Here is a 27,068-nt window from a genome sequence, read left to right on the forward strand (position 1 = left end):
TTATACTGAGTTAATATTCCATGGTTTAATTCCGTTAAATAAGTCATTAGAAACTTAATTGTGACAACACATGAATAGATTTCTGTGGAAATGATAAAGAACATAGTTGGAGTCATCTCCCAGGTGTGTCATTCACAAATGTCAGGCTCATGCTCTCTTCCTTCTGCCTCGCCCATCAAGCTTATTTAGTTGGCCCATGCAAGGGAAAAGCAACACATTCCATAGCATGTCTATTGACAGATATACATCAGTATTAGCAGATGACTGGTCTTGTTTGTTAATCCTTCTAAAATTAGATAAAACAATTTACAGTCCAAAGATCAGGACGCTTACAAATCCCAGGCCATTGAACGATGCCTTGATTATTATTTTCAGCCACCATTTCCTGCTTCTTTAGAGACTGGAATCTGCCTCTTACTGCTGGTTCATTTTTGCTGCCTCAGCTCTGATCAGGGCAATCAGGTCCTGGTTAATTAGAAACACAAAACGAAGGCCAGCAATCTACAAAAAATGAAGAAACAAAAAAAAACTTATGAGTTTCCTGTGCTAGAAATTTGAACCTAAAAGTTACAAAATCTTGTCCATCTACACAATTGGTTAATCCCCCAAGAAAATAAGCAATCTCCTTTGTACCCATTACCAAGAGCTTTGTGGCAGCAGTAAAGTGATTACAATTCACAAATATTTTAAAGAACAAGGCACAGAAAAGGCACTGCAATTTATCTCGCTCAGAGCATTTTCTGAAAATCCAAGTGAACTGCATCTACTAGATTAGCCACACTTAAAGTGAAAATCTTTAATTCATATTGAGCCCCAAACTATTGTTGCTGATTTTGTGGTGACTGGAATTACAGCACATAATAATCCTTCAAAAAATAATGTTCACTGATCCACACAATACAGTCTTTGACAAATACAAGATAATTCACCTCGACTTTGATACAACACTTACTTCAACAACAGAGTTGTTGTTCAACTTCCATTTATTTCCACTGAGTACTGGCCTGCCATCGATGTAGATGGGACGTCGGCCTTCATTAGCAACGAAGAAGTCTCCATTGTTCTTCAGTTTTATTATACCTTGAAGACAAACAAAATGATTTTAATAATAAAAATCATTCCCAGCTGTTTGATACCACATTGCTACACAAAAAGCAATTAATCCAGCATTAATTAACCACTCTGGAGCCATAATTAGTAACATTAAAGAATTTCCTCACTACTACCTTGTCTTCTGGAGATTTTCCATGCTGGTCCTTCGAGAGAGAGGTCAACATCAATCTGATTATCTTTTGTGGCTCTACCCAACGTTATCTGTTTTCAAGAGGAGAAGAAAAGCATTTGTTAAAATGAAGAGGGATTATTATATTCAAACGGGGGACCATTTTAGACTTAGTGGGATCAAAATATGAAGTTATCTTTTCAAGTTCCTTGGAGCTTCTGTATTTGTGATTTTTCTTCGTTACAGAATTTTTAAAAACTCATAACCCAGCAGAGTGGCAATGAATTGGGAACACAAGATTGTCTGTTAAATTTCAGCATAACACTGAACAGAACTTGAATTCCACTGATCAGGTAATGAGCATAAAAGCTACACTTGTGCCTCGGTTATTAGAAGATACTGTAAAATGCAAATTGTATGTTGATTTCTCCACAAATTCCTCCATCTGCCACTTGAATAATGCATTTCATGATCTTTGATCCTGGACAATCATATGTTCAAGAAGTGCTATCAGTTGCAGCATCTCGAGTTCTGGGTTCAGGAGCTTCAGCACACCTGCAAAGTTGAGCATTTCCTGGATAGTACGTTTAGCGACGTACTCACACTGTGGCTCAAGAGTGTATAGACACAAAGGAAATGAGTAGCCACCAGGCAGTTAGTGTGGGAGAACCGCATGATTTACTCTCTCCAACCAATATTGTTTTCTGAAAAACCAGTGAGTGATGGTTCATCTGGGTAGTGTAGATGAACCAAATCTGTGACAATACAGGTGAAAATGAAAGAATGGTGAAGCAATAGTGATAGGGGATCAGACAAGTGTTTCTGTGGTCACAGAGACACTGCCACTGGGGCCACAACAGGCTATACCTAATACATCTCAGAGCAATATCTTGTTGGATGATTGGGGAGGGATTAAAAACTATGTGGCAGGGAATTAGGAGGTAATATTACCAAGGTGAAATAAAGCATTCTCAGAATTGGAAGACACACAGATAGCACTAAAGCATGAAATAACAAGGCATTATGTGGAGTTGGTAAAAGAAAGAACGTAATGAGGTTTAAATGAGCTTTACTCCAAACGTATGGGGACAGTGTGGCAAATAAGGTTGGTGAGCTGTAGGTGCAGATAGCCACGTGGGAAGAAATAATTACACTGCAAGAATTATATAGAGCAGGTATATTGTGGCAGGTTTGTACAATACAGTAAATAGTGTAAAGGGAGGACAGAAAAAGTGTTCAGAAAAAATTTCAGTATCAGTATCTTTCTGGTCCACTGAGGAGAGGAGATACTGCTTGTTCTTGCACATCTCTTTACTATCCTTGTAAATTTGATCCTCTGTATCTCACCTATGAACAGGTTGCCTATAGAATACACCCAAGAGTGTCTTGATCTAGACTTTAATACATTTGGCACAATTTCAAAATTTTCAGATGACAAAACTTGTCAAACAAACTTGCTAGTATTGGGACCAATAATGACAATGATGAACTTCAACACAATTTAAACAAGATGGTGGAAGAGGTGGACAAATGGCAGATTAAACTCAATGCAGTGAAGTGTGAAGGGATATATTTTGGTATGAAGAGCAATTAGAGGAAATATAAAGACCACAATTCTAAAGCAGATGCAGGAGCAGAGGGACCTGGGAGCACAGTTAAATGAATCATTGATTGCAGCAGTAGAGGTTAAGAAATGGTTCATAAAGCATAAGAAATTCTGCTGTGTATAAACAGGTTCATTGAACACTGAAGAAATAAGTTATGATAAACCTGTAAAACAAATAATTCAGCTCAACAAAAGGGCTCCGTCCAGTTTTAGGCCTGACACTTGAGATAGCATGACAGGGGGGTGCAGAACAGACGCAAGAGAATTGGCCCAGGGTGAGGAATTTGTGTTAGTTGGATGGACAGGAAAAGCTGGGCTTGTTCTCAAAGCAGAGTTGCTTCTGCAAAGAGCTAGCAGACAAAAGGCCAAATGGTCTCCTTCAGTGCTGTACCCGCTCTGAAAATCTACAACGGAGGACCTCAAAATACAAATAGGTGGATACTGTATCTGTCTGACACAGCCAGCTCCATTGAATGCTCCATTGTAAAACTGAAACTCAACTCCTTACGTTGCTGACTTACCTGCTGGAAATCTGCATTTCTCTTTCAAAAATAGTCCCTATATCCCGAGAATGGAAACAAATCATAAGCATACACTAGAACCATTTATGTATCAAAGAAAACATTGCCTTACCTCACGAGATCTCATTAAATATCGAACCATTCTGCCTCGCAAAACAGCAAGGGTCTGGTTGTCAAAGTCTGGAGAGCTAATACCTTGAGGAAACAAGATTGGATCATTTTATAATGAAGGTTTTACTGGTGGGAATATTAATTTACAAAAACAATGCACAATTGTTAAATGTTCCTTACAAAACAACGTAAAAACTCACTTTCGATAGTAGATAACTTTTATATTTGTAGAAATATCAGTCAATACCTGCTAACCTCGGAAAGCAACGTGAAAGAGCAAAGGGATGCAGAGGGGCTGTGATGGACATTTGGGCATCAATGAAATAGCATTTCTAGACTCATCTCCCAAAGCAATATACAAAAGTATTACTTCCCTTGTACACATACAAGTGCATTTTAAACACAGCCACGACTCTCAGGCACCCCTTCAGAGTAAAGTGGTCATGTGTTTGAGTCTCACTCCTACTTCTTATACTACGGCCAAGTTATGTTATGGCTGTAGCCACCATCTTCTACAACTAACCAGCAAGTGTGCAAAGGAGCAACCAAAGGGAACTCCTGGGTATACACCAGCATTCTGCCATTCAATATCACAGCCTGTTTGAGCACCAAGACACTGTTTTCATGTGCCAGTCCTGGTGGGGCACTCTTAAACACACAGTGCTGTAAAGTAGTTCAAAGTCCCATTACACAAAACCCATTAAGTTATGTAAACAGCACATGATCACACCATAAAACATCTACAGATGAAATACCTAGATCAATCAGGTTAACTTCAGAGATGGGGAAGCTTCCAGAAATAATAATTCAGCATAAAATTAATGGTCACAAAGAAAAATAGGGTTGATTAAAGAAAAGGCAACATGGGTATCCTAAGGAAAAAAATTGTGTTCAACTAACTTGTGAATTTATTGAAGAGGTAACAGGAGGATGATGCGTTGGATATCATGCATATGGACTTCCAAAAGCCTTCCAATTCTGTGCCACATTATAGATTGTGAGAAAAGTTACAGCTCACGGGGTAAAATGGGAAAGTAGCAGTACAGGTAAAATATTGGCTGAGCAAAGGGAGACAGAGTAATGGTTAACGGATAGTTTTCAAGTTGGAGAAAGATTTGTAGCAGAGCTCCCATCTTGCTTTGCCTGATGTATGTGTACACACACAACTGACCTAGTCTTAGGGAGCTAGAGAACAATTTCAAAGTTTGCAAGCAAAACACAATTAGAAGCATTGTAAACTGTAAGGAGGCCAGTACAGAACTCCAAAAGTGGAAAACTCACAAGTGGCAAATGAAGTTCAATGCCGAGTTGGGTAAGGTAGCAGGAAAAACATGGAGACGGTATGAAACAAAAGGATGTGAACACATTGGAAATTTTGCAAATTGCAGAAGAGATTTATAAGAAGGTTCCAGGGATGAGAAACTTCAGTTCAGGATAGACTGGAGAACTGTTTAACCTGAAGAGGGGAAGGCTGAGAGGAGAATTGATAGAGGTTTACAATATCATGATGGGACTGGACAGAGTAAATGCAGAGAAGCTATTCCCACTCTTAGCAAGATCAAGAATCAGAGGGCATGCATTTGAAGTGAATTGGAAAAGCAACAAATGTAATTTCCAAAACATCTTTTGCAGACAGCGAGCGGTTTGGGTCTGGAAATATCTGGAAGTGTGGAGGAGGCAGGTTCAATCGAGGCATTCAAGAGGGTGGCAGATGATTATTTTGTTTCCTTTATTCATTCATGGGATGTGTTTCACTGGCTAGGCCAGCTTTTTTGCCCATCCTAAATGCTAGGTTGTTTCAAAGAGCAATTAAGAGTCAACAACATTGCTGTGGATCTAAAAGCGGATGTAAACTAGTGAAGGTAAGGATGACAGATTTCTTTCCCTACAGGACAGTTATGTGAATCAAAACCATACGCAAGATTGGGAAGGATAGGCAGGAGACTGGCACCAAGTTACAACACCCATTTGGAGAACTGACGCAGATACAATAGGCCAAATGGCCACCTTCTGCAGAATAACAATTCTATGATCTAAAATCATAAATGTCTCACTGTCAATGAGATCTTTCGAAGGAGTGACGTTTTTAATTCAGGCTGCAGTACCCTCTAAGATTTAGTGCAACCTGTGATATGCCCTGACAGCAAATGGTTTAATAATGCCAATGGGATCTGCTTAGTCACTGTTTGCTCCTTCACCTGTGACACTGTCCACAAGAACCTGCCATTTTGGAAGCTCCTGTTCCAATTGCCGAATCTCTCGCTTCTGACGCCGGTCTGCGAGAGTGAGCTCTGGAACAAAAACACAAAAAACAAATGTAAAAAGCATCAGAGCGCCATGCCACAACATAGATTTTCTGTCAAAATTTAAACTAATTCATGTGTTTTCTGCACAATGGACAGGTTGGACCAAAGGGTCTGTTTCCATGCTGTATGACTCTATAACACTAGTAAGCGCTATCACCAGCATGGAGTAAATCCTTCCCATTCTACACCTCAAAAATCACCAAACAAATAAATCATCAGATAAATCAACTCATTCAGCTCCTCCATCCAATCCACACTTACAGCACGGACCCCATCGCAGCTAACAATTTCATAGCTTCACAGCATTTGCTTCCCTGCCAAGAATCCTATCCCATATATTAAAAGCAGTATTAAAGAACTCCATGGGACCAGTTCAACATTTGCCTCTAATGTTTTCAATAACAGATGAAATCCATGAAACCAAATAAACAAACATACAATTGTCATGGCTCCCAAACATCAGGCTGGACAAAGACATTAAAGCTTCCATTAGTATCTGATCTTTGCTGTTACATACCAATTATACACGTTCAACTGACGTCTAGTAAGTCTAAATGAGATGCTGTGAATTATATGGCAGTACTATCGTTTAGAGCTGCACTTCAAACCACAAAGGGCAGCACAATCACAAACCCAGTCTCTGATGTGAACATTTCCCCAGGACAAATGAAAAATTGCACACGGCAACCCAAATACTCAGAACCTTGATAGCTGAACTCAAGATTGAAATGAGTCAACAAGAAAATCCTATGACGACCAATCCCAAAACAGGGTGCAATAAAGGTGTTCAACATACACTGACATAACAGGAACCATGACCTTGTGACTCTTCCTCAAATTAATTTTATCAGCAAACATTTGATCACCACTAATGGCAATATAGCAACCTACCATGTTCCAGGACATCATCTCTTGATTCTCTGCAAAAGAATATTTTTAAAAAAGTGTTACACAGTCTTCTATTGCAGCCAAGACGAGTCACAAGCCCTACCAACAATCTACTTTATGACTAGACTCATGTGCCTGTTCAGAGGGTCCCAACTCATTCTCACAGACCACCATGGGCTCATGAGTTGCCAGTACCTCCCTCAGCTTGTTCTTCGCTTGTGTATAGCGTAATGAGGAAGAGCCCATTCGGCTGTTTTCACAGGTGGTGGCAGTATCAAGAAATGATCTGATGCAATCGATGAAATGTCCCCATTCAGAAGCAGATTCATCCAGGTTTGTCCAGTTGGGATCAATTTAGACTTCAAATGATAATAAGTGGCTAATTCAAGTTAAATGCAGCCCAGGGATATAGTGCATTCACTTACATGAAGTTGAATTTACAGTAAACCAGTTTAGTAGAATCAGAACTTTAGGCAAGTGCTCCAATTTTTTTCCTCTACGTTAATGTGACATGGGTTTCACTGTTTGGGTTAGCATTTGTTGCCCGTTCCTAACTGCCCCAGAGATGGTAATGAACTGCATTCTTGAACCACTGCAGTCCTTAGGGTGTAGACAGCACTGTGGGAGGCTGTTTAACCCAGTGACATATTTCCAAGTCAGGAACATGTCCAGCTTAGAGGGGAACTTGCAGGGGGAGGGATTTCCATGCATCTGCCGCCCTCATCCTTCTATACACTAGAGATCGTAGGTTTAGAAGATGTTGTCCCCATTGCCAACAACAAAGAAACATTGAAAATAGCAGTAGGCCCTTCAGCCCTGCTCCACCATTCAGTATGATCACGGCTGATCTTCTAACTTCGTCCCCCCGTTCCTGCTATCTCCCCCATACAGTTTGATTCCTTCAGTCGCAAGAAATATATCTAATTCCTTCTTGAAAACATTCAACGTTTTGCTCTCAACAACCTTCCGTGGCAGAAAATGCTACAAGCTGACATTTCTCATCTCAGTCCTAAATGGCCTACCCTATATCCTAAGATTGTGACCCCTGGTTCTTGTCTCCCTGGTAGTCAGGAACATCTCCCTGCCTTTACGCTGTCGAGTCCTGTTAAAATTTTATAGTTTCTAGGAAATCCCTTCTCATTCTTTTAAACCCCAGTCCTGGGGGACCCAGTTTCTCATCATATGCCAGTCCTTCCACCCCAGAAATCAGTCTGGTAAACCTTTGTTACACTCCCCACATAGCCAGATTATCCTTCCCAAAAGTAAGATCAAAATGACACACAATTTGGTCTCACCAAACCCGTATACAATTGCAGAAAGACATCCCAGCTCCTGTACTCAAATCTTATTGTTATGAAGGCCAACTTATCGTTTGCTTCCTTCACTACCTCCCGCAACTACACATCACTTTCGGTGACTGGTGTACCATGTCTCATTGCGCTTCCCCCTTTCCCAGTCTATCACCATTCAGCTACAGTCTGCCTTCCTGTTTTGCTCAACTGGATGGCCTCATATTTATGCACATTATATTTTGTCCGCCATATATTTGCCCACTCACTCAACTTGTCCAAATCGCACCGAAGCACCTCTGCATCCTCCTCACAATTTGTGTCATCTGCAAACTTGGAGACATTATGTTTAGATCCATCATCTAAACTATAAATATATATTGTGAAGAGCTGGGGTCCAAGCACTGATCCCTACAGTACCTCACCAATCACAGTCTGCCACTCAGTAAAAGACCCATTTATCCTGTGTGTTGTATTTACTGCACGCAATGTGGCCTACTCTACATCGGAGAGACCAAATGCAGACTGGGTGACCGCTTCGCAAAACACCTCCAGCCTGTGCACAATCATGACCCTGATCTTCCCGTGGCTGGTCATTTTAACACAGCGTCCTGCTCGCATGCCCGCTTGTTTGTCCTCGGCATGTTGCAATGCTCCAGTGAATCACAGTGCAAACTGGAGTAACAACATCTCATCTTCAAACTCTGTACTTTACAGCCTTCTGGACATATATTGAGTTCAACACCTTCAAATTGTGAACCATTCCCTCCCTCTTTTAGCTTGTTACATTCTGTCACCATGTCCTCTCTCCCCTCCCTGCACCCCAGATGGACAGTCTGGCCTTCCCAGTCTGGCTGTTAGACACACCATTGTTCCACTGTTCTCACATTCCCAAAACTTCATTTGAACAACAGCATCTTTTCTCCCCCTCTCCCCACCCCAAACTATAGCATAAATGCTGTTCCCTTCACACTTCACTTCAGCTCTGATGAAGAGTTATCTAGACTCAAAACGTTAGCTTGTTCTCTCTCCATGGATACCGCCTGACCCGCTGTGATCTTCAGCATTTGTTGTTTTCAGTTCAGATTCCAGCATCAGCAGGGATTTGCTCCTCCTTCCCCATTTATTCCTACTCTTTGTTTCCGGTCTGCCAACCAGTTCTCTGTTAGTACACTACCTCCAATCCCATGTGCTTTAATTTTAAATGTTGATCTCTTACCCGGGACCTTACGAAAAACCAGGTAAACCACATCCACTGGTTTTCCCTTATCAACTCCACTCGTTATATTCTCAAAAGATTCCAGTAGATTTGTCATGCAAATTTACCTTTCCTAACTTGTGCTGACTCTATCCAATCCTGTCACCATATTAAATCTTTCATAATGGATCCTAACATTTTCATTACTCCCGATGTCAGGTTAAGCAGTCTATAATCCCCTGTTTTCACTCTCCTCCTATTTCAAATACTAAGGTTATAGTAGCTACCCTCCAATCCATAGGAAATGTTCCAGAAATTATAGAATCTTGAAAGATGACCACCAACACATCCACTATTTCTAGGGGCACTTCCTTAAGTACCCTGGGACAGAGACTATGGGGCCCTGGGGATTTATCAGTCTTTAATCTCATCAATTTCCCCAGCACCATTTCCCTATTAATACTAATGTCCTTCAGTGTCTCTTTCTCTCTCTCACTAAACCCTGTGCTCCCCAACATTTTTGGAACATTATTTGTGTGCTCCTTTGCAATTAATATGCCATTAATTGGTCTGCCATTTCTTTATTTCCCACTATAAAACTGACCTTGTTTCTGACATTTGTCTTCACTAAACTTTTTCTCTTCACATATCAACTGAAGCTTTTGCAAGCTTACATTTGTGCCGTCAATCCCTTTGTTCTCCTTTGCTGAAATCTAAACTGCTTCAAATCCTCAGGTCTGCTGCTTTTCTCAACCGGTTTTTATGCCCCTTCCTTGGATCCAATGCCACTGCTAATTTCCCTTGTTAACTATGCTTGAGCTACCTTTCCTGTTTCATTTTTTTGCCAGACAGGAATAAAAAATTTTTGCAGTTCCTCAATGCACCTTTTAAATGTTTGCCATTGCCTGACTACTGTCACCCTTTTAAGTAACATTCCCCAATTTATCATAACATCGTCATTCCCTTTATTTAGATTCAGAACCCTAGTCTCAGAATCAACTAAGTCATTCGCCATCTTAAACAAGAATATTACGGTCACATGCAGTGATGTTCCCTCTAACCAAGGGGGAAAAAAAATGCACGTTTGAAAAGAAAAAAGCATTTATGTAACTAAGATTTATCAGTTTAAACATGCTTTTTTGTGCAATGTAGTTCTTAATCATCTTATATTAAGCAAAAACAGTTTGCTTGAAGTCTATGCTGGAGTCAAACCCAGGTTCCAGAAGTACAAGGTGAATATCACACCTCTGTTATTTTGGGGTCATTAACACAAAGATAAACAAAGAGAATGTGGCTGGAGCGGAGACAGAATTACATTAATTTCTCAATGTAAACAAATCCTTAAACTCTTACTTGAGTTTGCTGTCATCAATCATGTCTTCCGCATCAGAAAAATTCAGAACTTGATCTCCCTTTGGTAATGGTTGGACTAGCAAGTAATTGAAGAACCAGTGAGGAAAATGCAGTAACATCACCAAAACACATTAAACTGACAGAAAAAAAAGCATGCTTATATAAAGCCTTTAGCGTAATATTATCCAAAAATGTTTCATAAAGGCAAAACCAGATTCTAAACAATATACAGTATGCAGAGCGACTGAAGAAATGTTCAGAGAGATTTGAAGCGTAGGAGAGGTTGAATATTGTTTCAGTAAGCATTCCTCTCACCTTCTTTAACCCAACAGACACACCAAAATGTTCTAATTTGGATGCGCCTTTGTAGAGTCATTTCTAAAATGATAAATTTTAATTTCTCTCTCTCCTAAAGATTCAGACTCACACTTGGCAGATGCTGGACACTTTCTGGCACTTCATGTAATAAATTCTTCGGACGTACCTCATGCCTGCCAACATTCCCTGAAGTGAGTTTAAACAGCAAGCATCAGCAGTTTTTTTTCCCTTTTGAAACTAACTGGGAGGACATCAGACTAGTCAAATATTGGTGAACCACTGTCTGGCCAGGATGGAGAAATTCACACTTTCAGAAGGATATATTGGCTTCGGACAGGGCACAATGTAGTTTACAAGGTGATACCTGGATTTCAGGGGTTACAAAGAGAGATTATGGAAATTAGGCCTATTTTCACCAGAGTTTAGAAGAGTAAAGGGTGATCTGATCAAAGTCTTCAAGATATTAACAGGAAAAGGGAGGGTAGATAAAGACAGACTAATTCCATTGGTTGAAGATTCTACAACTAGGGGACACTGTCTGAAAATTAGGACCGCACTATGCAGGAGAGACATTCAGAAGCACTTCTACACACCCAAAGGCGGTAGATGTTTGGAACTCTTCCACAAATGGCAGTGAATGCTGGATCAGTTGTTAGTTTTAAATGTGAGATACATACATTTTTGTAAAGCAAAAGGTATTAACGGATATGAGCCAAAGGCAAGTATATGGGGTTAGCCACAGATAAGCCATGATCTCATTGAATGGTGGAACAGGCTCGAAGGGCTGAAATGGCCGACTCCTGCTCCTAGGTTCCTAATATTTTAGCACTTAGCAGAAGCCAAATGATATTAACCAATCCACACTGCATCTCCTGACATGATAAGACCATAAGACATAGGAGTGGAAGTAAGGCCATTCGGCCCATCGAGTCCACTCCGCCATTTAATCATGGCTGATGGGCATTTCAACTCCACTTCCCTGCACTCCCCCCGTAGCCCTTGATTCCTTCTGAGATCAAGAATTTGTCGATCTCTGCCTTGAAGGCATCCAACGTCCCAGCCTCCACTGCACTCCGTGGCAATGAATTCCACAAGCCCACCACTCTCTGGCTGAAGAAATGTCGTCTCAGTTCAGTTTTAAATTTACCCCCTCTAATTTTAAGGCTGTGCCCACAGGTCCTCGTCTCCCCACCTAACGGAAACAACTTCCTAGCGTCCACCCCTTCTAAACCATAAATTATCTTGTAAGTTTCTATTAGATCTCCCCTCAACCTTCTAAACTCTAATGAGTACAATCCCAGGATCCTTAGCCGTTCATCATACGTTAAACTGACCATTCCAGGGATCATCCGTGTGAATCTCCGCTGGACACGCTCCAGGGCTAGTATGTCCTTCCTGAGGTGTGGGGCCCAAAATTGGACACAGTATTCTAAATGGGGTCTAACTAGAGCCTTATAAAGCCTCAGAAGCACATCACTGCTTTTATATTCCAACCCTCTTGAGATAAATGACAACATTACATTCGCTTTCAAAATTACAGACTGCAACTGCATCTTCCACAGCCACCTGTACAACTACAAGCTCAAAGGTACATACAGAGATGTGTAAAGAAAACATGGCCCTGACCAGCACATTCAGATGTTGAATAAACCTCTGAGGGTATGGGGAAAGTATCGGATGAATGTCTACTCTCTGCTCATCAGCCACAAAGCCAGCATGCTTTTACCTGTTTGATCTTCTAAGAGATAGTATTGTTTCATCAGCTGCCAATGAACCTGCAGAGATTTAGCAGTGCGAGACTGATAGAAAACATTTGGATGTTTATTCAATAACTCCTGAAAGGTGTCCAGTGTGGGCTGACTGGTCTATAGAGAGAACAGACAAAAAAGGTAAACAATGATTGATAGTTCTGCGAGCCCTGCTCTGTAAGAAAGATATGCAGGTTAAAGTGGATTGGCCATACTAAATTGTCCATAGTGACCAGGGATATTCAGGCTAGGTGGATTAGCCATGGGAAATGCAGGGTTACAGGGACAAGGTAGGTCTGGGTGGGCTGCTGTTTGGACAGCTTGTGTAGAATTGTTGGGCCAAATGGCCTGTTTCCACACTGTACGGATTCTATAAAATCTATAAAGATAGTTTTCCAGAACAGAAACCTTGAAAGACTTTGCCCCTGTCCTGAGGCACTGTCCCAACAGCTGCCATGGTTGAACGGAGAGCAGGAGTTTCATCAGGATCTTACAAGATATTGGGCACTCTGTGCATTATTGTGTATAGAATATAATCAACTTCAAGTCTCAGGCTGGAATCAACTTGATCCTCAAGATAATGAATTGCTTTTAACAACCTGCTCCCATCCCCACACCTTGCCACCATTCCAATGTCCAGTTCTAAAAGAAAAGATAATTAATACTGTATTTTAACCCTATGGAAAAATACTGCATTCATTACCGATCCAATCTTTGCCAACTGTTGCTCCTCTGCTTTGCTATAAAGAGCTTTGGCCTGAATTGCTGCAATTGCTTCAGGATGAAGCTGTCTCATCGCCTGACAAGCCAATCTGAAAGAACAAACAGCTATTAACAGATCTAGGTTCCGTTTGCTTTCAAGGCTCAGACCTACGCAAGATATAAACAGGGAGGTACAAGTTATGAAACAGTTGTGAACTCCACAAGTTCTTGACACGAAGCAAAGCTTTGAGCAATTTGTTTACATCTAAACTGTACAATCATGTTTCAAATTACTGAACCATTCACTTAACAATGAATTGTCTTCCACAGCTGCAATGATCTTACATTCACCAAACTGTTTTATATACACAAAGTGCAAAACATTCTACTTCTTAGTACAAATGTAAACATTCAGATTAATTATAAAGAAAAACAGAGCAGATGTATTGGAATATTGTCACAGTCTTTAATGCACCTCAGTAGCTTTTCATTTTATAGTCATTTTACTTACTTAGATATAACAGGGTCATACAACAATGCATACCACCGCTCCCGGATCTCCCGTAATGTGAAACGACAACTGAACTTCACTCCGAGATGCACTGCAGTCAAGTCATTTGTCTGTAATTCAAAAATAAAACATCAGCCCACAGAAAGAATGGAAACATTCACTGAAGTTTCATATGCAGATGCCCACCTGTGAACAAGATCTAGTATTATTGGCTATTAAATAAAACATGCTCTAAGCAGCAGCACAAAATGATCCAGTGGGTTTTCATCTGCAGAACATTATCATCCCAACTACACAAGTCACGACGCAGTTACTATCACTCAGCTTCTTCTCTATATTCTTTCACTCTTACCAACCCCCCCACCCCCTGACACAGTCATTATCACTTCTTTCCTAAATGTGCTGGGACACAGCAACACTGAGGGGAACTCACACTCCAGAACCTCAACCCAAATAGTTGCTCATTATGTACAGCCCAAGTCATGATAGCACTACCCAAATGCATCCCAGCAGAAAGAGATTCTCTCTTCAACCCCGCTGCCATCTCACACGCACACCTTCCAGCAGAGATCAGGCAATACCGAGCAAGAGTAGGCACCTGATCTCCTCCTTATCTCAGTGAATGATTTCATTTTTTCTTAAAAAGAGAAAAGTGATGAGGTGATTAAAGACTGAGTCAGTAAATTGTAAGTAGTGCAGAGAACATTTAATTCAGATTTATGTCATATGCACTACTCACAGTTTTCATTAACTTCCCACACTTTAATAAATGGACATAACAAAATATACTTGCAGTTTAAACACATTTCAACCTATCCACCGCAGAAAATCCTGAACTCCTCAGAACGCCTACAATGCACAAATGAATCAGGCTCGGAGGTTAGACACAGATTAGGAATATCAAACACATCTTCACAACATTGCAAACTTAAGGTCATGCGCAATGTGGCTCACGTTCATTCCTGTGTCCTGATCCATTTGAAACCTCGCAAAAGATCACTTTTGGTATGAAGGTTGAATTTTCCTCTTAATTCATTGATTCTTCTATTATTAACTTCTGTACATTCCCTATCTGTCTCTCATCACTTTGTTATAGCACTGTACCACCACCTAGTGCTAAGAATCAGGTACTGCAAGAGTGATGAATGTCACAATCAGAGTCATACGGCACTGAAACAGACCCTGCGGTCCAGCCAGTCCATGACGAACATAATCCCAAACTGAATTAGTCCCTGTCTGCTCCTGGCCCATATCCCTCTAAACCTTTCCTACTCATGTACTTATCCAAATGTCGTAATTGAACCTGCATCCACCACTTCCTCAGGAAGTTCATTCTACGAGCAAACTGCTCTCTGCGTAAAAAATTTGCCCCTCATGTCTTTTTTTAAATATCTCTCCTCTGACCTTAAAAATGTGTCCCAGTCTTGAAGTTCCTTATTCTAAGGAAAGTACAATTACCATTAGCTCTACCTACACTTCTCATTATAAACTTCTATAAAGGTCCCCTCTCAACCTCCCACGCTCCAGTGAAAAATGTCCCAGTATATCCAGCCTTTCTTAATATCTCAAACCTTCCATACCCAACAACATCCTCATAAATCTCTTCTGAACCATGTCCAGCTTAATAATAAACTTCCTATAACAGGGTGACCAGAACTAGACACAGGGGCCTCACCAATGTCCTGTACAAACTCAACAAGACGTCCCAACTCAAAGGACTAAGCAATGAAGGGAAGCTTGCCAAACACTTTTTTAAACCATCTTGTCTATATATGATGCAAACTTCAAAGATTTATGTACCTGCACCCCTACATCCCTCTGTTCTACAACACTACCCAAGGCTCTACCATTGATTATATAAGCCCTACCTTTGTTTGTTGTGCCAAAACGCAATACCTCGCATTTATCTAGATTGAACTCCATCTGCCATTTTTCAACCCATTGACCAATTTTATCAAGACCTCTTTGTAATCTTAAAAAACCTTCTTCACCGTCTACAATGCCACCAATTTGGTCGCTGAAAGCCACTGGCTGAAATACTAAAGAATACTTTCTGCTTTTCTGGATCTAGTTTGCCTATAATACACAAAGATGTATCAATGAAATTATGTGAGTTTTAAGAAGTTTGTTATGCACAAGAATTGAAGATAAAATAGAATAAACCAAACTATTCACTCATAAACACACAAGATTTTGAAACACAATAAAGACAATCTTACTAATCCCAACAACATTCCACTGCAGTACTCAAAACCAAACAGAACAGCTTTCTCTATCCCATATAGAGTTTGACTCAGCTGTGACTCCAGTTCCCAACTGTGGGAATCCAATAACCGCTTCCTAAATCATCATATTAACTAAGCCTAGACTTTTTCAGTTCACATAACACCTCCAAGGTTTTAACCAAACAGTTCTGGTTTAAAACTTCCAGACTAAACTCCTCAAACGGAGATAACCTACTTTTAAACATTCTAAACAATCTTCTCCTTTTCTCAGGAGCAACTGCTTTACACATCCAGCTTTAGCTAAGGGCCCTGCAAAACTGCTCCAAACTGAAACATATAACTACTTTCCAAGATATAGGTATTTTCCCTAAGCCCAAAGCAGAACTTTCCATCTGAAAGCTTAACGCACTACACTGTTTACTTTGTTCGCTTGCAAACTCTCCCAATATAATCAAATCCCCATTCACCTCCAAAACACGCAGTCTCAGATTGATTTTTAAAAGACATCACCAATTATACCTACAAGTTAATCATTAAACCCCTTAAGACACAGAAAATTCATATGTCATGAGCTCGGAACTCAAAAACCCAAACTCCAAAATAAGTGATATTAAAATGTAGCAAGCTTTGTTTTAACCAGCACTCTCGATAAACCAGCACAAGTTATACCTCAAATATGGAACGTTTACTGCATTATTGAAATCTCTGCAACATCAAGTAGTAAGTTGAGGGTGCGACAAAGAAGGCTTTCTGCCAGTAAGTTTTATTTCAGGTAAAGTTGCAATATTACTTAAGTGATTTATGCTGTAAGTGAAGTATAACAGTGCTGTGTGTACTCCCTGCATTATGCTTCTATTCCTTAGTGTGTGTTTTTACATTGTTATGTGCACGTTTTGATCAACCGGAATACTTTAATCAACTCGCAAATTCCTGGTCGCAGTTAAGAGAAAGTTAATGAAAAGTTTGCTGTATGTATAGATCACACACATTACATCACAATCACAGAATCACAAGATCTTAAAAGCAAATTACTTTTTGGACTAGTATGTCAGCACAGCAAATCACTTTTGTAGATTAGAAGGCAACTTAGCAACAGGCCTGGATCAGAAAAGGGTTTTAAAAGAAAAACACATGGGGATGCACTTAGATTGGAAGCCATCACCCCAGGGACCAGGTCAAGCAAGCACGAGCTGAAGGGTGAGTCAATGTAGGAAAAAAATGAAAAATGGGATAAAGAGGAGATTGTATAAAATTGAAGCTTACTTCCAAGTTTCAAATGACTTAAATGGTAGAATTTACAGTAGACTGGAGAGAGTATATGCTTCCCACAAGGGAAGGTTTTTGCCAAAAGTCAATGACTTCAAACTTTGACCTTTTTCCCCTCCCTTCAGATGCTGCCAGAACTGGGATATTTCCAGCACTTGCACATTTTTCTTTCAATTCTCAAGATCTACAGCATTTTGCTTGTGCTATGGGACTAGTTAGGTCCTGATTATATTGAGAGAATGAGCCACGGGAATGAGGTAAATAAATCAGAAGCTGATACAAGGCTCCAAATTTCAGGGAATACAGACATCTATTGTGTAGAGTGAAACGATAAAAGCCGTTTCAATCCCATATTTGTTCAACTTAAATCTGCCCTTAGTCCCTCTACTTCACCTGCAAGACTGCATTTATTAACAGCAAGTCATCTGTTGGTTTCCATCGTCCAAGATCTTTTGTAACTTGAAGTGGCTGCTTGCTTTTCTTCAGCCTCTTGGCAATGCTGCTGGGAGCTGATGGCACCGTGGTGGATTTTGACATCTGCTATAAGAATCACAGGGCAATATTAAAACACTAACCAAATACATGGCCTGGCCAGGATATTTCTACAACCAGTGCTTCAACAACCCATTGGGGTACAAACACTTTAGTTACCAGCTTAAAAGTTTTCTTCTACATATGGACATTGTGATAAAATTCTGAGAATACACCACACTTTAGTGAATAAGGAACAGATATACAAGAAGTTAAAAACGAAACTCAAAATAATACAGGTTGCAATAAAACATAGAAAAATACTAGAAATATTGAGCAGGTCAACTAACATCCAAAAGAGGGAAAATAAAGCACAATTCAAACTGGCAGGTCAGAGGCTGGGAAATGAGGTACATAACTCACCTCCCAACTTGCCAAAGCCTGTCCACTATCTACAAGGAACAAATTTTCAGTGCCAGCCTCCGATTCATCAGTTAGAGCATGATCCTCGATACAATCAGCAAGTACTGGGAATTGCAGCATAGAGCTACAAATCAGAGGCTTCAAAAAATAGATTGGAAAATGACACAAGGCAGTATGAACATTGAAGGATTCAAGACAATGCCAAACTTTGGGAATAAGGTCAGGCAGTTTATGGCTGTTCCCAGTCTAATTGCATCTTTGCCTTGCATCACAACCCAATTTCACTGCTCGACAGCACATGTAGCAGTGCATTATTCAGCATTTACTCAATGCATCACTCTATTTAGAGCAGAACAGTCCCAATGAAAATACCACACAGTAAACAAAACTTCTAATGTTGCAGAATGTGGAACTGGGATTGACTGGGTTGCTTGAAAAAGAGTCTCTGTGCTGAACAGCCTCCTCCTATGTCGTAGTGACTTTAATTAACCAAGCAGTGAGGTGTATATTAGAAATGAACCACTCAGTAAATTTAGAAAACATTAACTCATTAACTAACTGCCTAAAGTGCACAGATAGAGAAAAGGAAAACACTACAGCTGGTGGAAACCCAATTAAGAACCCATTTAAGCTGGAAATGGAAGCACATAGCAGTTCCATCAACTTCTGACGAAGAGACAGGTCAATAAAAAGGATCTGGCCAACCATTAATCTACCCTTTTTTCTCAAATGCCGATGGATCTACTGTGTATTTCCAGCATTTTGTTTGGTTTTGTTTCCTTGTATAGTTATGTACTTTTCTCTTCTCATTGGATGATGGTTCACTGCCAGAGTATCGCCCAGGTTCCATCCCTGTTGGACCCTTTGCCCGAGTGGAAGACTTAGCCAGGCTGCTCTCAACTAGCTCATCATCAAACTTCTTGCGTTTTATGGATCTGGAAAATGGAACAATGCAAGAATGATCAGTCAGTGGTGCAAGAGAAAATGACAGAACAACATGGTGCAGTAAGAACAGGAAGCGTGCCCTGACTGTTCCAGATGCAGAGATTAAAATCAGAACTATTGCCAAAGAAAGAAATCGCTCCCAACTTAAAATTTAGGCCTGGAGATCTCAATAACACATTGTGATCTTGACTAATCACCTGAACTCAGATTTGAGTTTGAATCCAGTCCAAACTGATGGAGTGAAGGTTCTCTTCATTAAGATGGAAACATCAAAATATTTGAGGGTAAGGAGGATGACACACAGCACATGGTGCCAATGCTGGACTGCAATATGTTTGCATTTGAGGCAGTCTCACCCCAAACCCAAGACGGTGAATCTACAGCACAAGACTGCTCATATTGTGGTCATTACAAACTGCATTAAAGAAACTGTCAAGAAGAGTGGAACTGGAACAGAACATTGGTCAGTCACCAGCTTTTCTCACCATTCTATGTCCAAACACAGGAATGCCAAAACAATAATATGCTTCAATGCATGGCACAGACATCTCTGCTTCAATGCATGGCACAGACATCTCTGCCTTTGAGTGAAGACGACTTTTTGTCAAATAAACTCCTCATAAAGTTGAAACTTTACCATGCCACACCACCACCCACTGGTCCTGGGGCCTCTAAACCTCCACTACACACAAATAACCACTAGCTCACAGCTTCACACCCAAGGCAATAAATCAGCACTTCAGAAATGCACCCACTTCAAATTTATATCATTTAACTTTTGCTGGATAGGTGGACAGCAAGTTCATACAGGATCAGGCTTTGTTGTGAAGCCCTTCATGGGTCAAAGAATCCAACAGTCACATCCATGAAGAACATTTGCTTAAGCAAGGTACCAAAGGGGTGCTAACACCATGTTCAGCAGACAGGAAATTAGCAGAATAAATTAGGAGCAATTTTGAAAAAAAAACTCTTGTACTCATACAAAAACTCGCCACAAACCATCCAATATGGTTATTCATCCGTCACATTTCTCATCCTGTTAAACGATGTGAATCCTAAGATCCAGGTCTAAAATGCATAGTATCTGTATTCCCTCAATAATTTGTTAATGGGCCCCTTCACACGATCGACATTACAATTTATCTATTTACTTATGATGAGCTTTAAAGAATCACGAACTTTACGACAGGTTCACCATTTAAATTGGAGTTAAATCAAGTAGTGCAGCACTGCCCACCAGAAGGCTTGAACTATGTATTTGCAGTTGCTGCTGTCAGAGAATTGACTAGCACCATTGAAAGAAACAACTGGAGAGAAAGAGAGATGATTCCTTCCCTTCCCACCTAACAAGCAGTTTGTGAAAAGCTTGTGGACAACAATCAGAGGAGCATGGAAGCAGGTTATTCAATAAGGGGCGATCCAAAAGGTAGAAAATCAATCAAAAAGTGATTCTGAAATCATTACATCAACTGAGTTTACTCAGCCAAATGTGTATAGAAATACAAGTGATGGTTAAGAAGAACACCAAGCAACATGATTTCAAATTGGAGAGTTTGAAACATTTGACAAATTCTCAAATTAAATTCCCCAATGAAGTTGTTATTTACAGAGTGCAGGCTCCATTCAGGTGAATCTAGCCAGTCCTGTATCAGAGGGGCCTATCCATACAGAATCACTTGAATATCACAGATCATAATGTGATAGTCCAGTTATACTGTGAAAAAGGTCTAAAATAACAAACACTCTGTTGTTGTAGGCAATCCTGTGGCTGTAAACTAGCTTGCCCATACACCTCACTCGGTGCAGAACATCTCTTTCCAAGCTTTCTTCACTTCCCTGTCTTTGGGAGGCAAGGTGCAACCAACAACAAAGTTAAACAGCCACCACTACCACCATGAGCCACTGTCAAACTTCTGAATGCCATTTGGAAATGAATGAGTATTTACAATCTTCTTTTTTTCTGCCAATGCGAGCACTCAGAGCTCCACCCCAAAACATAAATAAAATTCAGAATATTCAGGTGGCATATTCAGAGAACCATTTCAAGGAGAAGTGGCACTGTCATATAAATGAGGTGTAAATAAAAATCTGTGGGCAAGCTGAAGAGAAAGCATTTCCACCCCTGCATTACCTGGATGAGCTTCGGCGTTTGGGAAGGAGGCTGAAAGCTTGAGTTGCAGTGCGTTTCTGTGCCGAGGGGGACTGGTCCCCATCAGATCTCCCCACAGAACCTGTCGACATAAGCCTTGTCCCAACAGTACCCAATGTACACTGCTGATCAGCTTCACAAAGAGAAAAAAAAGCATTGCTTATTATTTCGTGCAAAAACAAATGAGTTTTACCATCCATGTGATCTAATATACAAGCAACGAGATTGAATTACTGACTTTAATGCTGTGACTCTACCTGACTTGTAATACTGCCCTCAAATAGACACTAGCTGTCTACACTGATTGATAACTAGCAACTGTTAACTGAAGTAATTTTCACCTTTCCTTCATAAGAAAGGCATTTTCTCAAATCTTTCTTGCATCATCTCCTGTCTGATTGGGTATAAATCAATAGACATTACATACCCACAGTCACTTCACCCCCCAAGTGGCGTTTATTTGGGACAGTGAGTGTCAACACATAATCTGATGGCAGGATGCATGAAGTCCAAAAAAAATTGCAATCGAGCTCAATCATATGTTTTACTGTCTTCCAGCAGCAGGGATCACAAACAAATCCTGACCAGAGTTTCCTTTCTCCAGCCAAGGAGTACCTCTTCCAGCACCTCTATCGAGACCCAAGCCAAAATGTTACTGCAGCACACAGCAGGGACTGAACCTGGGAGTAACTGATGGATTACATTTTTTTGAGAAAGGAGGTCGGAATGGATTTTTAGGAAAATTCTTTCATGGGATGTGGGGCGTTGCTGACTAGCTCAGCACTTAAGTGCCCATTCCCAATTGCCTTCAAGAAGATAATAGTGAGCCACCTTCTTGAACTGGTGCAGTCTATGCAGCACAGGGACACCTATAGTGCAGTCATAGAGTTCCAAAGTTTTACCCAGTAATAGCAAAGGAACAGCAACATAGCTCGAAATCAAACGTGTGGCTTGGAAGAGAACTTGGTGGTGTTTTGATGTATCGGCTTTGCCTTCTAGGAGGTGGAGATCGTGAGTTCGGAAGATGCTTTTGAAGCAGCCTTGATAAGTTGCTGCAGTCCATCTTGCAAATGGTAAAAAAAAAAGCTGCTTCTGTCATTTGGTGGAGGGAGTGAACATGGATGACGGTGGCCGATTGTGCCAATCAAGCAGGCTGTTGTGGCCCGGATGGTGTCATACTCAACTCCTGCTGGAGCTGCACTCATCCAAACTCAAATTATACCAACACATTCCTGACTTGTGCCTTGGAAACATGGTGAAGTAGGAATAGGAATGGGCCACTCAGCTGTTCGAGCCTGTTCTGTCATTCAATGAGATTATGGTTGATCCGTGGCCGAACTCCATAACTGCCTTTGGCCCATATCCCTGTTCGTAACAAAAAAATCTCAGATTTAAAATTAACAACTGATTGTTAATCAGTTAATCAACTGTCTTTGGTGGAAGAGAATTCCAAATGTCTACCACCCTTTGTGCGTAGAAGTGCTTCCCAACATCGCTCCTGAAAAGTCTGGCTCTACCTCTAAGACTATATCCTTTCAGTCTCGAATCCCCAACCAATGGAAATAGTTCATCTTAATTTACCCTGTCATTTCCTGTTAATATCTTGAAGTCTTCAATCAGATCACTCCTTTAGCTTCTAAACTCTTAAAAAATGTAGATGATCAACAGACTTTGGGGAATCAGAAGGTGAGTTACTCTTGATTCCAAGCCTCCAATCTGTTTTTGCAGCCATTGTATTTATATGGTTGGTCCAGTTCACTTTCTGAGCAATGGTAATTCCCAAGATGTTAAAGTGGAGGATCCAGCAGTGGCAATGGTATTGAATGCCAAGGAGCAATGGTTAGATATTTTCTTACAGAAGACAGTCATTGCCCAGCACTTGAATGGTGCAAACGTTACTTACCATTTGTCAGCCAAGCCTGGATGTTTTCCAGGTCTTAAGAGCACATGGACAGAAGCTGTTTCAGGATCAGGTATTTTGCAGATGGTGCTGAACATTTTGTGGCTGATTTCCAATCTTATAATGGAAGGAATATACCGAATTCAGATACTGAAACAGTCAGTGTGCAAATGCCACAAAACCCAAATAAAACTCAGGCTTAGACTAAAATGTGTGCTGTCTACAAGATGCACTGCAACAGCTCTCCAAGCCTCCTTCAACAGCACCTTCCAAACCCATGACCTCTACAATCTAGACAGCGAAGAGCAGCAAATACGTGAGAACACCGCACCTGAAAGTTCCCTTCCAAGCCACACATCTTCCTGACTTGGAATTATAATGTCATTCCTTCACTGTCACTGGGTGTCCCAAAATCGTAGGCTGTGGGACTGCAGCTGTTCAAGGTGGCAGCCCAAGCGCCTTCTCCAGGACAATTCTGGATGGGCAATAAATGCTGGCCTAGCTATCAATGCCCACATCCCCTTAAGAAATTTAAAATAAAAACGAGACTCATGCAACTAAAATAGAGGGAGAATCCACAATACACACAGAAACTTATTTGTTCTTCTTTAACAGCACACAACACATGAAATTCATAGAGTTCAGATTGTCACTTGATTACCTCATTTGTTAAAATTCTCCTCTCATGAATACACTATTATTACAACTATATATGCAATCACTGTGGATGTGATGATGGGGGAAGAGATGCATATCTCTAAGCTTTAAAAAAGGGTGCAGGAGAGATTTACTGAAATTATAATAGAATAGACTTTAGCGGTTTAGAAAGACTGCAAAAAGTGGGATCGCTCTCCTTACAGCAGATTTGATCAAGGGGTTCAAAATCACAAATAGCTGTATTAGAAAAAAATAAGCAACAGAAGGGTTGGTAACCAGAGAACGTAAATGTAAGATGGTCAGCAAAAGAACCAGAAACAACTTCAGCAAACTTTCTTTAAAATAAACAACAAACACTAGAGTATACAATACCTTTATCTAAACTTCTTCCTTCCAGAGAGCTATTCTGACCAACCAAGGCAGAATTGCTCATCATCTGTTGCTAGTATGACGCTGCCAAGTCACTGTATGAGGCTTTCCATCCAAAGGTATCTCATTGATCAAAACTTCATAGAACTGCAAAACAAATTTAAAACTGATATCAATTCTCCAGCAAGCTGACCTTACCTCCCTTCCATTTTGAAGTTCAGTCAAGCTCAACCTCTTAGCTCTACAAATACCTGGCCAAAACAATCTCTACTTTACACAATAATTTATACCAATGACTTGCATTTTATATTTAGCTATACTACAGCTGGCTGAACAGCTGATTTGCAATGCAGAGTGATGCCAATAATACCCAGTTGATGTTACCATGAAGGACTCTCCCTCTCAACCTCTCCCCTCATGTAAGGCATGGTGAACCTCAGGTTAATCCAATACTTGTCGTCTTTCTCCAATGAGACAGCAGCCCTATGATCCTCTGGGACTGTAGTGATTTCACCTTTACTAGAGGTACCAGTCACAAACAGCTGAAGATATATTGTTAACTATGCTCTGCACTGTGCAGAATTTAGTGAGAAGGAGCTCTGAGTAGATGTGCTTTGACCCTTCTGCAGAGCTGCTCCCCACCAGGCACCTTTAAATGGGACAGCATCGCCAGAGGGCCCATTTTCAATAATTTTAAAAATGTATACATTGCTCCTCAAAAGGCAAAATTCTCAAGAATTGCCTAGCTTTTGCAAGAGAGCAAAATTATACTGCAGTATAAACTATAAACAAAGTGCAGCTATTTGCCTGAAGTCTTGCACTCCAGATGTGTGTGCACAAGGCTCTAACCTTTGACTCTAGAGGTATACTGCACCTTTCCAATCCAAGTAAAAGCAGTAAATCTTTTAAGTCTTAATCTCCACTAGCACACAAGTATCCTTCTTCCAGCCTCATCGAGGCAGTTCTACAACAGTAGCTTTATTCCCCCCTCACACCAGACATGGAATCAATAGCCCTTGGCCCTTTCTGAAAGAATGTGCTCCTGAGATGCTGTTTGGCCTGTTGTGTTCATCCAGCTTCACACTTTGTTATCTTGGATTCTCCAGCATCTGCAGTTCCCATTATCTTTCAGCAATCTGCTCAAGGTAGCTTACTGCAATTGTTCTTTCACAAATGGGAAGGGTCAAAATTCCCAAGAAAATAAAACCCAGAGGATATTTCTTTTGTTCCCACAAGTCTGGTTGACGGGGTTACCTGTTTTTAAATCTGGCCACTGAGGTAATACAAATAGTTATGGCTAAGTTTACACAAAACTAACAAGGATGATGCCTTGTCTAAAGCATACACGCTGATCACTTAAAATGATCTACTTACAAATGTTGAACAATTTTATGTGAAAAGGTTTATTTGAGTACCACTAAAGATGCCAACACAAATTTACAGCCGTTCTTAGATGTTGGGGTTAATCTGGACATTCAATGAGATGACAGCTGATCTCCTACTTCAACATCATTTTCCTGCACTAACCCCATATCCCTTGTTCTTTTTAATAAGTAGAAATCTGTCTCTCAGTCTTTAGCATATTCAATAATCGAGCCTCCACAGCTGTCTGGGCCAGAGAATTCTAAAGATTCACAGCCCTCTCAGTGAAGAAATTCCTCCTCATCTCAGTCCTGTCCCTCACTCAAAGAAAACATTCTTTCTGGTATCAACATTGTCAAGCACTGAAAAAAAATTTTCATTGCTTCAGTACTGTTTGCCTGGAGGCCAGAGAATATTGACCTAATCCATTTATTCCATCATCATAGCATAACCCCAACATCTCAAGAATTAGTTTAGCAAGCCTTCACTGTACTCCTTCCATGGCAAGTATGTTTCCTTAGGTAAGATCAACACTGCCCTCAAAATTCCTTCTGTGATTTCACAAAGACTGTAAATAATTACCTAAGACATCTGTATTTCTATACTAAACCCTCATCAATCATGTAGTATAGGTGTAGTACCCCACCTCTGGGCCAAAAGACCTGGGTTCAAATCTCACCTGCTCCAGAGGTGCATCATAACATATCTGAAAAAGTTGATTAAAAATATATACCATTTGCCTTCTTAATCATTTGCTGCACCTTCGTGTTATCTTTCAGTGACACATTAAAGAAGATACCTAAATCCCTTTGAGGTTCAACGTTTCCCAGCCTTTCACCATTTCAGAAAGGCTCTGGATTTCCGTTGTTCCTACTGAAGTGAGTAACCGCATTTGCAATTCCACCCTCAATCCGCCTCTTTTAATCCCCCTTGAAGCATTTTTGCATTTTCAAATTATACGTCCACCCGGTTTTGTGTCATCTGCCAATTTGGTGATAATAAAATTTTGATTCCCACCATCCAAATCATTAACAACTGAGCCCTAAAATTTGAGTATGGTGCAGGAACCTTGTGGAGTGGCAAAAGAGGAGCTGAAATTGAAAAACAAAACGTTCAACGCTCATTGTTGTCTGTTTAAAACAAACACGGGCCCTGAAAGTTGCTCAAAGACATTAGAGTCCAGGCAGATCCGCAGCCCAAAAGATGTCGTTTGTTTCTATCACAACCACTCACTTTGACTTAGAAAAATAGCATGAACACTAGACATTAGTGCCATTTTTTAAAAAAAACACATGTACCTTGATGCATTTACATCAGGCTCCCGCTTCTTTTGTCGCTTTATCCAGGCCCCAAACTTAACCGAGGCGACACACAAACACTTCCGGGTTACAGCTCAATATTGCCGCAATTTATTCCGATCTAAATATATTACGCCAGGGACGTGCTTCTTGTGAATTTATAATCATTTTGACATATATTAAAATATATTAAAATGCTACCCAACAGTTGGTAACGTCATTTCCGGGTC

The 27,068-nt window shown here is 40.5% G+C and overlaps 1 protein-coding gene across 3 annotated transcripts; it reads right to left on the bottom strand.

Moving 5' to 3' along the window:
* mcrs1 (microspherule protein 1) lies at positions 1 to 26,983 on the bottom strand. 3 transcript variants are annotated; one of them, XM_048523686.2, is made up of 15 exons: positions 26,839 to 26,983; positions 24,182 to 24,325; positions 21,235 to 21,385; positions 18,955 to 19,093; positions 17,658 to 17,801; positions 13,774 to 13,883; positions 13,264 to 13,372; positions 12,539 to 12,677; positions 10,495 to 10,570; positions 6,658 to 6,686; positions 5,659 to 5,751; positions 3,462 to 3,544; positions 1,227 to 1,314; positions 953 to 1,080; positions 1 to 501 (listed from the first exon to the last, which is right to left on the bottom strand). In XM_048523686.2, exons 2-15 carry the CDS (start codon positions 24,243 to 24,245, stop codon positions 415 to 417), a joined length of 1,440 nt encoding a protein of 479 aa, XP_048379643.1. In that variant the 5' UTR covers positions 24,246 to 24,325; positions 26,839 to 26,983; the 3' UTR covers positions 1 to 414. The 3 variants fall into 3 exon arrangements, with proteins under 3 accessions (XP_048379643.1, XP_048379642.1, XP_048379644.1); XM_048523685.2 differs by having other exon boundaries at positions 17,658 to 17,804; positions 26,839 to 26,980; XM_048523687.2 differs by lacking the exons at positions 18,955 to 19,093; positions 24,182 to 24,325; positions 26,839 to 26,983 and having other exon boundaries at positions 17,658 to 17,804; positions 21,235 to 21,348.
* Positions 26,984 to 27,068: the final 85 nt, after the last annotated feature.

The sequence above is a fragment of the Stegostoma tigrinum genome, chromosome X (genome assembly GCF_030684315.1).
Source record: "Stegostoma tigrinum isolate sSteTig4 chromosome X, sSteTig4.hap1, whole genome shotgun sequence".
Taxonomy (NCBI): Eukaryota; Metazoa; Chordata; class Chondrichthyes; order Orectolobiformes; family Stegostomatidae; genus Stegostoma; species Stegostoma tigrinum.

Excerpts from the sequence above, each read along its gene's own strand:
- mcrs1 (XM_048523685.2), bottom strand. The coding sequence starts at position 24,245 with ATGATGAGCAATTCTGCCTTGGTTGGTCAGAATAGCTCTCTGGAAGGA. Across the intron at positions 3,545-5,658 it reads TCTTGTGGACAGTGTCACAG|GTATTAGCTCTCCAGACTTT; the intron begins GTGAAGGAGCAA and ends TGTTTCCTCAAG. Across the intron at positions 1,315-3,461 it reads ATTTAATGAGATCTCGTGAG|ATAACGTTGGGTAGAGCCAC; the intron begins GTAAGGCAATGT and ends TCTTGAAAACAG.